This window comes from Perkinsus marinus (assembly GCF_000006405.1).
Source record: "Perkinsus marinus ATCC 50983 genomic scaffold scf_1104296935302, whole genome shotgun sequence".
Classification (NCBI taxonomy): Eukaryota; Perkinsozoa; order Perkinsida; family Perkinsidae; genus Perkinsus; species Perkinsus marinus.
Window position 1 is genome coordinate 1,344,256 of NW_003214508.1, and position 11,080 is coordinate 1,355,335.

General features: G+C 48.6%; 4 protein-coding genes and 1 non-coding gene across 5 annotated transcripts; 1 reads left to right on the forward strand and 4 right to left on the reverse strand.

Moving 5' to 3' along the window:
- Window positions 1–654: 654 nt before the first annotated feature.
- Window positions 655–1,517, reverse strand: Pmar_PMAR003720 (40S ribosomal protein S7, putative; the record flags this gene model as incomplete). Its single annotated transcript, XM_002784415.1, has 4 exons — window positions 655–813; window positions 873–1,129; window positions 1,202–1,280; window positions 1,393–1,517. The coding sequence occupies 4 exons, from the start codon at window positions 1,515–1,517 to the stop codon at window positions 708–710; spliced, it is 567 nt and encodes a 188-aa protein (XP_002784461.1). The 3' UTR covers window positions 655–707.
- A 408-nt stretch (window positions 1,518–1,925) lies between these two features.
- Pmar_PMAR003721 (60S ribosomal protein L5, putative) lies at window positions 1,926–3,042 on the forward strand (the record flags this gene model as incomplete). Its single annotated transcript, XM_002784416.1, has 1 exon — window positions 1,926–3,042. One exon carries the CDS (start codon window positions 1,926–1,928, stop codon window positions 2,907–2,909), a length of 984 nt encoding a protein of 327 aa, XP_002784462.1. The 3' UTR covers window positions 2,910–3,042.
- Window positions 3,043–3,465: 423 nt separating this feature from the next.
- On the reverse strand, window positions 3,466–3,538 carry Pmar_PMAR003722. The gene has a single exon. It is a non-coding gene; the product is annotated as a tRNA-Met (tRNA).
- Window positions 3,539–3,783: 245 nt separating this feature from the next.
- Window positions 3,784–6,695, reverse strand: Pmar_PMAR003723 (CTP synthase, putative). Its single transcript, XM_002784417.1, has 16 exons — window positions 6,584–6,695; window positions 6,450–6,536; window positions 6,323–6,403; window positions 6,155–6,277; window positions 5,999–6,106; window positions 5,854–5,954; window positions 5,548–5,626; window positions 5,405–5,500; window positions 5,282–5,357; window positions 5,002–5,205; window positions 4,849–4,950; window positions 4,639–4,799; window positions 4,416–4,594; window positions 4,253–4,365; window positions 4,046–4,206; window positions 3,784–3,999 (listed from the first exon to the last, which is right to left on the reverse strand). Exons 1-16 carry the CDS (start codon window positions 6,679–6,681, stop codon window positions 3,891–3,893), a joined length of 1,878 nt encoding a protein of 625 aa, XP_002784463.1. The 5' UTR covers window positions 6,682–6,695; the 3' UTR covers window positions 3,784–3,890.
- Window positions 6,696–7,403: 708 nt separating this feature from the next.
- Pmar_PMAR003724 (hypothetical protein) lies at window positions 7,404–8,225 on the reverse strand (the record flags this gene model as incomplete). Its single annotated transcript, XM_002784418.1, has 1 exon — window positions 7,404–8,225. The coding sequence occupies one exon, from the start codon at window positions 8,223–8,225 to the stop codon at window positions 7,404–7,406; it is 822 nt and encodes a 273-aa protein (XP_002784464.1).
- Between the last annotated feature and the right edge of the window lie 2,855 nt (window positions 8,226–11,080).

Consider the following 11,080-nt stretch of genomic DNA (forward strand, 5'->3'; position numbering starts at 1 on the left):
TACACAGTTGACTGAAGCTGCTAAGAAGCAAGAACTAATCGGACGAATTAGGGAATATTATGCAGTGAGCTATGCTACCAGGTTCCACTATGTTCGAATACTCATTTCGTGTCAGGCACGGCGACTCGATCCGCCGCTGGGTTTAAATCTAGCCTCGGTTGATCAGCTACGTAAACACCTAGACTTACTCAAGAGCGGTAAAGTTGATCCATCTAGTGCAGTACTTGATCGCAGTCTCTGAGCATACTGTATCATGTTTTTCACTGATTATAGTTGACTTTTTGCACTATGCAATAACCAAAAATGCAGTATGACATTTTATACAGGTTTATGTTGAGTTTTCGTTCTGCTAAGGGCGAGACAAGTAACGAAAGTGTAACATACTCTCACTTGCAAATCAAATAGGAAGGAATATAATTCAGCAAAACGAAGTGATCTACACGATGGTGAGTCTTCAATGAAGGTCCAAGTGATCCTGGTATTGCAGCATTGTAGTCAGAACATCAGAGGACAGAAAACATCAGTCGAAACTACCAGAAAGATCATGCATGCAACATTCAGGGAATTGTTCACCAACTAAACATGCCGTGCCAGTACGGGCTATCTGCCTCCTAACCAACAATGACCACTGACCAACTCAAGACAGGTTATAATGTTCTTGGCTCGGATTGCTAGTGGTACGTAACCGTAACGACGCCATTTACACTCTAAGCCTCGAACATGAAGAGAGCGGGCTTGTTGGTGAGCTTCATGTAGACAGCGGAGTAGGCGGCGAACCTGTCCTCCTGGTGGGCATCAGTCTGCTCAAGCATACTGAAAGAAAAGACATGAAATACACACAATACGAACATAACGACGGATAGGATTATTACACTTTGAGGGTCTTGCGGCCGTCAACGGAGACGTGAGTCCTCTTGCCAGTGATCTCAGCGGGTCCGACAATGTCATCGAGCATGGCCTCGTGGACAGAGGTGAGAGTACGGCTGCGTGGGCGGACCTTGAGGCCGCGGCGACGGAAGTCCTTATCGAGGATGGTCCTCTGGGCAACGAACATGACCTGTTGCTTGGGGAACTTCTTCTCGAGCTCGTGGATCAAACGGCCCTGGACCTTTTGGACGGCCTTCCACACCTGAAAGCATCCAATTGAACCAGACCGAGCATACGAAGCCAAGAAAAGACGGGAAGCGGTCTCCCACACTACCCTGGCGGGGAAGAAGACGACGATGGCCTTCCTGTCAGCCTTGACCTCAATCTCTTTAGCGGAACCGAAGACGATGTTCCTAACAATGAACATTTGGTTCACGACAATCCACGTGTATAGTAGAACGATCAGACGACCGCATCAGAGAATGAAAACCCGCGAAAGTACAAGACCATCTGTCCGAATACTACTTAAGAAGAACCTTCATCTCGGGGCTGCTGGCCTCGATCTCGGTTATAGCTCTGGCGACATTCTGCTCCAACTCAGTGAGGGCACGGCCGGGGGCCTTTACAATCTTTTCGGAAACCGCAGACATGCGACGTGACGGATCTCAGTAGCAATCCTGCCGAGGCATAGAGGTGGCCAGCTCTGGCGCAAAAATATCAGCTATCGATCACATGATCGATTTGGAAATCGGTGCCGGCCGTGCATCCCCGAAATCAGACTCGTGAACCTCGCTGTCCATCAATCATGGTAATAAGGAGGGATAGCCCGGATAATATCTGATTGCGATTCACTCCGAAATCTTCGCTTCTCATACGTCATGTGTGACCCTCGAGTGTATAATTCTGTTATGAAATTCACTGCGATTGTCGACTCCTGACTAGATTGTTCAAGTGGGCTAGACTATGTCGTGGTGTTCGCCATCGTCCTCGTTTCTCGTTGGTTGCGCCATCTCGTCGTTCTCATAATTGTCCTCGCTTGAATGGTGTGATGTTGTGTGATGACCCAACTCATTCTGTCGTGTGCTGTTCTGTTGTCTCAGGCTTTTGTCAAGGTCTATAAGAATAAGGCGTACCATAAGCGTTATCAAACCAAGTATCGCCGAAGACGTGAGGGTAAGACTGATTACTTCCAGCGTCGCCGTATGGTGAAGCAGGACAAGAACAAGTACAACACTCCCAAGTACCGTCTTGTCGTCCGTATCACCAACACTAAGGTCATCTGCCAAGTCATCTACGCCACTATCACTGGTGATCGCGTTCTTGCCGCCGCTGAGTCCACTGAGCTCAAGAACTACGGTATCCCCGTTGGTCTTAAGAACTACTCTGCCGCCTACGCCACTGGTCTCCTCGTTGCTCGTCGTACCCTTAAGAAGCTCGGTCTCGACTCTACCTTCGAGGGTCAGAAGGAGATCGATGGTGAGGAGTACTATGTCGCTGATGAAGAGTACGAGGGTGAGAAGAGGCCCTTCAAGTGCGTCCTCGATGTTGGTCTCGTCCGTACTACCGTCGGTGCTCGTGTCTTCGGTGCTATGAAGGGTGCCGCCGATGGTGGACTCGATATCCCTCATAACCCCAAGCGTTTCCCTGGCTACGAGGCCCCTGATGAAGGCAAGGGCGAGGGCGAGTACGACGCTGAGGTCCATCGTGACCGTATCTTCGGTAACCATATCGCCGAGTACATGAACCAGATGCTGGAGGATGAGCCCGAGGAGTACGAGAAGCACTTCGCCGCCTACATCAAGGCTGGTCTTAACGCTGATAATTTGGAAGAGGCCTACACTAAGTGCCATGCTGCCATCCGCGCTAACCCCGAGCCTGCTGCCAAGAAGCCGGCTCACCCCGGTGTCGTTCGCAAGGGCAACACTATTGTCACTCCCAGCGGCAATAACTACACTCGCTCCAAGAAGCTCAACCTCAAGCAGAGGAAGCAGCGTGTCTACGAGAAGATCCGCGTTGCTCGTACTCGTGCTATGGAAGAGTAGATCTAGACCTGCGGTTGTTTCGTTGGAATGTAATCAGTCAACCCCTCACACCCTTGACGAAAGAAGACGACAGGCACCGAGTCTACTCCGTGCAGATTCCAATTGCCAGTCGTGCTCAGCCAGTTTCCAACGGATTTGCCATTCAATGTTGTGTTATCCAAATTTCGTGGGTGATTAAGAATGAATCATGCTTGACTTGTATTGAGAGGTTCTCTTCGTGAAGGTATGAGGTATCTCTCAAGTAATTGTCGTTCAAACCTGCAAGTATTAGCTTTCAAGTTGCGTATGATTACTCGTGTTTGTAAAAGCCTTTTGAAGGATTTTCACCCTAATTGTGGCACGTCACGAGTATGATTTCTTATTCACTCATCAGTAAGGTCTAGCACGTGTGATTTCCATGGGAATTAGCAACAACTGCAATACTGTATGAAACTACGTAAATATATGTGTATGATCGAGAATACTGAATGGGGGCTTATATATGTGATTGACGTTTAGCCGCAGGTAAGGAGAGGATTTGGACCGATTTGTTCGATAAATGGTTCCAATTTAAAAATAGCAGCTCCTTGTTTCGATCAAGGGACCTTTGGGTTATGAGCCCAACACGCTATCCACTGCGCCAAGCTGCTTCTTGTAACTCATGAAGAATTCTGCACTCCTATTTGGAAGGAACACACTCCTCTCAGCATGGTAGAGAGCTGGTGCGAAGATCCCAGTTTGTTGTCAGTCAGTGGATGAAACCTCTACATTCGCTACCAAGTTCGGGGCGAGGGTAGGGTAAGAGTTCCATTTCAGTCACGAACTATGTAGTTGCCCATTCGGATCACACAACACTAAGATTATCCTTCCAGTTGAATGTATTTCTGAATTGAAGGAAACCACCACCCTCGGGAAACTTCCCAACACGGAAACATTTACATAATGGGGGTATATAGGCTAACGTAGAAACACGAAGGTCTCGATAGTTTAGAATCATAATACTCAGTGATGAGCTAGCCACCCAGCTCCAGGTTTCAAGAAGCCACCGTCGGCCTCCAACCGCGAGCTCAGCTTCCCAGCTGCGGCGAGAACGAACCCAAGGAAGGGGGGACTGAGATGCAGGAATAGTTACTTGATTAGAAAAGCCCAAGTTTCACCTAGGGCGCATCGGCCTGGACTTGAACTCGGGATGGAACTGCGTGCAAAGGAAGAAATCGAGAGAGGGTATCTCTGCAATCTCCATCCTTTGACCGCGCTCGTCTATCCCGACGAAACGCATACCAGCAGCCTCGAGTTGAGGGACAAGTTGGGGATTAACCTGAGTACTCACTCCCAGCGTCTGCACAAGACTCCCCACCAAGAACCTCATAGCGATGACGGTGTCTCTCATAGACGACAGGCTGGCCACCATAAAGCTTGTAAGCCAGACTATCAGGGTCCTTTATAATGGTCACACGGGACCCGAGCCTCATAGTACCTCGAACGCCGAAGACTTGAGCCCAACCCATCGCGCAAGGCGAGTCCCACCTCCCATGACTGCGGTCGAGACTTCAGGCATGAACACGCAACATTGAGTTTCGGCCGAAGGGTCGAACTCGGCCGAGTTAGCATCCTCAAAACCAAGTACATCACGACAGTAAGATATTACAGCAGTTTGCAAGCCCAAACAAATACCAAAGTAAGGCGTGTTGGTCTCACGGCAGTATCTGCCAAGTCGACCTCGACACATGGGACAGCCACTATACCTCACCTCGCGCAAAGGGCTTTGCCTTCAATACCGCGGTCACCAAAACCACCAGGGCAAAGGATACCATCACATGCCTTCAGGCGCTTCCATGCAGAGTCATAACGCTCAGGGGCGTGCGTACGTTGGTGAGGCTCCAAGTCGGAGGCTTCTATCCACTCAATAACCTTAATAATATACAGCTCAGCAACTATCAAGGACATCACTGACACGTACCAGACGGGAGCCTGCATCGATTGAGGCATGCTTAAGCGACTTGATAACGGAGAGATACGAATCCTGGAGACCCGTGTACTTCCCAACGACCCCTATCACCACCTGATAGAGATATTGTAGAAGCACCAGCAAACGCGATGCGACACGACTTACATCTTCACTGATCTTCTCTGCCTTCTCAGCCAGTGCTCTCCAATCAGTCAAGTTGGCCGGAGCACATGACTCTACAGTGGTTGTGTTGATAGCCGGGGACGGGAGCAAGCTGTGATTAGTGGCTTTGGCTGGACCATGAACGTCAAGATGAAGGCGCTCCAACACCAGCTTGCCCACATTCTGCTCGTCCAGCATCAACGGGACCTAGTAGTGAAAATAGCGGACTATGTGCACCGCCAAGGTTTGCCAAACTAATAGAAACGCTTTAAAGGAAGCTCACCTTATAGACATTGGCGACGTCATGAAGACTGATCACATGGTCCTCAGGAGTCTGGCAAAAAAGTGCAAGCTTAGCCCTGAACAAGAGTTCAGTCAAAAGAAATGCAAACGATCGATCGCTTACCGAGTCTCATCATGGAGGGGCTGCTCTGAGCGACAGAAAAGGAAGTCGGGTTTGATTCCGGCCTCCCGGAGAAGTTTGACAGAGTGCTGGCAGGGCCTAGGATGATAACATTGGCATCACGGGTGAGAATACGGCTCCAATACTTAGTCTTCTGTTCGCCAACGACACCCATCACGGGTACGAGTCCAACATGAATCATGCACACATTCTCGATGCCAGCGCCTACAATAGGACACTATTCAGTCTTCACCAATTCCACAGACAGCATGAAAATTTAGCATAAGTTGTCTACACATGTTGGTGACAATGAGGGAATTTCGAAGGAATTTTGGTAACTTTTTGTTGGTTTTCGTACATTTCTATCACAAGACGTGTGTGGATTTCCGCTATACATAGCTTTGGAAACCAAAACATGTATTCCAACAATGATCATATACTAGTAGACTTACGATGCTGGAACTGCTGAAGAGCTTCTAAATATACCGCACTCTCGATATCTCCAACAGTACCACCCAACTCGATGAGGCAGATATGAGGAGCACCAGGGGTCCTACACAAAGCAATACATCCTGCAAGAACCCCTTGGAAATGTACTTGGTAGTGGGCTGAGCCGCGACCTGGAGGATCCAGTCTTGGATGGCATCAGTAACATGGGGAACCATTTGAACAGTTTTTCCAAGGTAGTCTCCCGTCCTCTCGCGTCTAGAGAATCACCATTCGAACAGTTATCGTCATGAACGATTCACTCACTTGATGACTTTCTCGTAGACTTTTCCAGAAGTGATATTGTGTGCGGACGAAAGAGTGATGTCAAGGAAGCGTTCATAATTGCCAAGATCTAGATCGGCCTCTCCACCATCGTCAAGGACGTACCTTGCGTTACAGCTCTTGTGAATCAACGCGATCACTGTGACTCACACTTCACCATGCTCGTAGGGGCTCATGGTCCCGGCATCAACGTTCAGATAAGGATCGATCTTGATAGCGGTCACACGGTAACTGCTCGGGGCAAGGTCTCCAATGGAGGACTCAGGAGTGTTCTCACCCGTAGCTCTTGAGTACAACTCCAAGACTGCTGATCGCCGTCCCTTTGCCCAAGCCAGAGACAGAGCCACCACTCACGACCACATACCTGGCCAATACGGAGATGCGAGGAACGAGATGAATGCTCGAATCCACCTGGTATCGATGGTATCCTCGCCAACGTAAAGGGCGTTCCTCTTGAACACGGGAGTGCTCGTGTAGTCCGAGGCAGTACGGATCGGCGTAGGGGCCATGAATGATAGACAGATCGCTGACTGAGACCACCGTGACAACAACCATCAATGCCGCCACACTTTTTTCATCACTGATAAGCGGCAAGATATTGAGTGATTACGACTCCATACCATCTTTCCACTCCATCGCCCCCTGGACCAAGCTGCTAGCACACGTCCTCGCCACTCCCCAATTGTCGATAGTAAATACTCAAGCATGACATACTACGTACTGTGATAGGCTCTGTCAAAAACTATAGCCATTTTCAAGTACTGGGCTCTACGTGCAGTATCTTATTCTTGTGTATTTGCTACCACTAGTTGAAAATGGGAAGTGTTCTCTACAGTTTAAAAGAAAACTAACTGGCCAGCAGTCGTGGTGAGCCATTTAGCCCTCAAAGGTTGCCGTCTTTTAGGTTGCTATCCGAGCCTTGCGGACCTTGGTCATCGTGAAGAACACAATACTTCCTGACCAACGCAGAGATAGAAAACTCGTCGTATCACGACATCGACACAACAGTGTGTAGAAGTTCCAGGAAATCATCCATAATGCACAAAAAGAAAACACAGAGTAGAATAGTTACAACGCCAACTCGATTCTTGTAGCAGTGTACATGAAAATTGGCTTACAAAGGCGAATCCGATCAAACATGATCATGAATTTGCAAAAAAAGGAGACAGACAAGATACTATATATAATTTGCGCACTTCTACTAACAGAGCCCAAGTAACTCGAAAAACGATCAAGCATAGTGTACACCAATCTCGATCGTTTTCTCTCGAGTTTTGACTTGGAGAATATGACCACAAGGGCTTATCTCCATCCCTCTGATATACATACCAGCAACACCCAGATCAAAGTCGTCCAGGTACTTAGGCGTTTCGTCATCATCACCGATTTCCACAAGGGCAAGTCTGAGCTCGTAATGACGAGAGACACTTGCACAAATGACATTAGGAGTGATGAAACGCACAGAGCCGCTGACACTAGGAAGGCTTATACGCCTTTCCTTCTCACAGCCTTCATCAACGATGAAGACACAATTCCGCTGGCAAGGATCAAGGTAGCTGAACCGTAAACCTTGCTCCTGGCGGTCAGCAACATCGAAAACGGTAGGCTTGAACTCTGGCTTCACAGCGGCCCGACTCCTCCCACTCCGCACGTCGACTTCTTTGATGGACTTGTCGGCACCATCATAATCGATACCAACGTAAAGCCGATCCTTATGGCAAGCAAGAATGCCCCAATGACCAGTTGAGTCGCCGACCTTGACTGGTTGACAGCAGGAGCCCTGCTTACTCACGACAGAGCCTTCCATGATTTCGTACTGGAGTTGACGTACCGGGTCAAAAGCATGGCCCTTGTGGGCCTCCACTTGGCGGTGCCACCAACTGCCATCGCAGCACTGTTGGCATCTGACTCTACTCTCACGACACAGTTTCTGCGGCTTTCGGGGACCAATGTAGCCCATGACCGAATCGAGCAACTCTAGCGGAATATCATCGCTGAACGCTTCTTGAACGGCGAGGATGTCAGCGACGAGATGATCAACTCCCAAAACCATGGATTGGCGAAAATGAAACTGAAGTTACATTCATGAGTCACAGTCACCAGGCTACCGATATATCGAAATTTGCCGATCAACATAGTACGACAAACTCCCAAGTTATCACAGACAGATCCGCCCAACAACGCTGCTAGAAGAACCAACAGATTGTGTCGCGCAATTTCATAACAGGCCAACTCTGACACTATCGCTAGACATGCGCATGTGGGAAGCCAGGAAAGTAAACATAGGCAGCAGGGAACCAAGCGGTTACAGGAAGGGACAGTTAGAGTTTTTCTGGCGAAAACTGGTCAGATTCCGGAACTGCTCACCAGTGGATGAGAGCAGTGAGCGTCTTTTCAAGCCTGGGTGGGAAAGGCCCAGGCTAGAATGACCCATTCTGATGTAGAGAGATCCCTGACTGTATCGCTTCTATTATCGATATGTTCCAACGAGTTATGATCTCTTAACGACGCCCCAGAAAGGCATGAATGTCTGTCCCGCTAGCGATTGGCTACAGTGAAGTTATTCACGTGACCATTTCGAGAACATGCGCAGAAGTTGATAGTTCAAATGGATATGTCGTTTACCTCTATGCGTCCCTTCCCACAGCATCTCATACCGAATATAGTGTTTACAGATGTAGAGTTGGCGGTTGGTTCACCATGGGCCTGTTTCATAGGAGCAAATTGTGCCTTAAACTTAAGTAACGCCTTAAGTATACCTTAAGTAATTAGGACATCCTATTTCACTACTTAAGTAAGCACGTTAAGGCGCCTTAAGTTTAGAAATACTTAAGGCGCCTTAAGTTTCTGTGCATATACTTAAGTATTCACGAGGAGCATTTCACAACATGCGTACTTAAGGAGCAACTTAAGTATTCCTTAAATTTTATTAAGGTAGAGCCGACCCTACCTAAACAGATACTTAAGTACCGTGTTTGAATATTGCAGCCCACAGGAGTTGAACCAGGGACCCTTCGAAGTACGATGCCTAGATACTGCATCTCGCAGGGGTCGTACCGCAGACCTTACGAATGGCAGCACGGTGCTCTCCCACTTGTCCAGAGAGGCAAAAAAATCGAGCCAAGAGTTCATTTCCTTCACGCAGCAAAAGCCGAACCGAACTTCACAATATGGTCACCTTTAAGAATCAGCCACTGCAAAACGTCGAGGAGGCAATGTTTGCTGCTTGTGAACAGGAGATGAGGATCTGGGTCAATCACAGTCATCTCGAATAACTCTGATTGACCCAGATGCTCCAGTGGATGGTGTCGGGAACGCTCTTCGCAAGAGATACGTTCGCAGATAGTTGCAGCGACTTAGTGATATTTCAGTGATTTGCGTCACCGTTGAGTTCACATGAGTATATTTTCTACTTAGCGGACCGTTGAGTGACTTATTCTAGCTAACATTGTAATTCGTGGGAAATCCCCTTGCAGCTCGTTACCAATGGTAACTTACCATTGATACCTTACCCATGATCGAGGAAAGTAGTTGCGAAACAGTAAACGACCATAGAAACAGCATACCTCAGATACGTACCTGCGTCGATCGTGTGGTAAACGAACAACCTAACCACTGGAGCATTCACACCACAAAACTAGATATGTAACTCTATTCTATACCTGTAACCATGGTTAAGTAGATACTTAAGTACGCCTTAAGTTAAGGAGCTCCTTAAGTTGCTCCTAAACGTTGTGAAATGGGTTGAGTACTTCTAAAGTATACCTTAAGTAACTCCTTAAGTTGCTCCTATATTTAAGGCGCCTTAAATTAAGCATCCTTGTGAAACAGGCCCCATGAAACATGCGTGCACCGCAAAACTGGCAACTAGAATCCATGGCTCCACAGGTATGAGCAACCGGAAGGAGCGCCGACTCGGGTTGTAGTCGTGAATAAAAGTAGACTGACCGCGATTTGACCCGGGGTCGCCTGTATAGTAGTGCACATCATACTCTGTTTGAACTACTACAACGCAGAATCCTTTGAAGCTGCAAAGCACCTCGCTCATCGCAGTCCCACCCACTTGTCGACGTCGACAATCCCGCCCTTGGGCCATGAGATGATCCGTGATACCGCGAGGTCCCGATGGAGAGTGGAGCCATGATCTCTGCCATCAGCAGATCCACAATCATCCAACTCACCAAGGGACCTGCCTCACCCAACAAGGGATCCGGATCATCCATGGGATGATGGGGGCACAGTAACACACTACCGCTGAGATGAGGAATTCCTGAACGATCTAGATCTGCTTCTACTTTCTGCTAACACAAGAGAGCTGTTGGGCTGAATCAGCCCACCTTCTACTGCTATCAGATAGCTCTGCCATCAAATCAATTGCATACGGCGCAACCATGCCCGTGCTGGATCAGGCATCGTCTGCAGCTGCTGGCCCCTCCTGAGCCAATGATTCGCGACGTTTTTCGAAGTTGACACCATCTGCGGCCAGCCCTCGCTCTCCGTCTCTTCGGGGTGTGGGAAGTCCCAGCACCGATGAGTCGGACCGTATTCGGAAGCGCCCATCTCACACCTGCCGCAGCTGTTCGTTCGCCTGCAGACCGATGCCAGTGCCTCTTCGATGTATATGTCGACGCACGACGAGTCTTTAGACTCGTCCAAACGCTTCCGTCGCAGACTGTGCATGCAGAAAGCGGTCGGCCCACGAATCCCTGCCATCTCCAAGTTCTCTTCGTAACCACTCTCGTGAAGTTGACTTCCGCAGAAGTTGGCCTAGAGCATCGACTACACCTTTTAAACATCTAGTTCGTTTTTGGAACCATCAATTCCGTCGGGACGCGCGAAGTTGGAGGTACGAATCCGAAACGGGAAGATCATATTCATAATTAGAACTTTCAACTTCGTCATAGAACA

Excerpts from the sequence above, each read along its gene's own strand:
- Pmar_PMAR003723 (XM_002784417.1), bottom strand. The coding sequence starts at position 6,681 with ATGGCCCCTACGCCGATCCGTACTGCCTCGGACTACACGAGCACTCCC. Across the intron at positions 6,404-6,449 it reads GTTGTACTCAAGAGCTACGG|TTACCGTGTGACCGCTATCA; the intron begins GTGAGAACACTC and ends TGCCCCGAGCAG. Across the intron at positions 5,627-5,853 it reads TCTTCAGCAGTTCCAGCATC|GCGCTGGCATCGAGAATGTG; the intron begins GTAAGTCTACTA and ends GTCCTATTGTAG.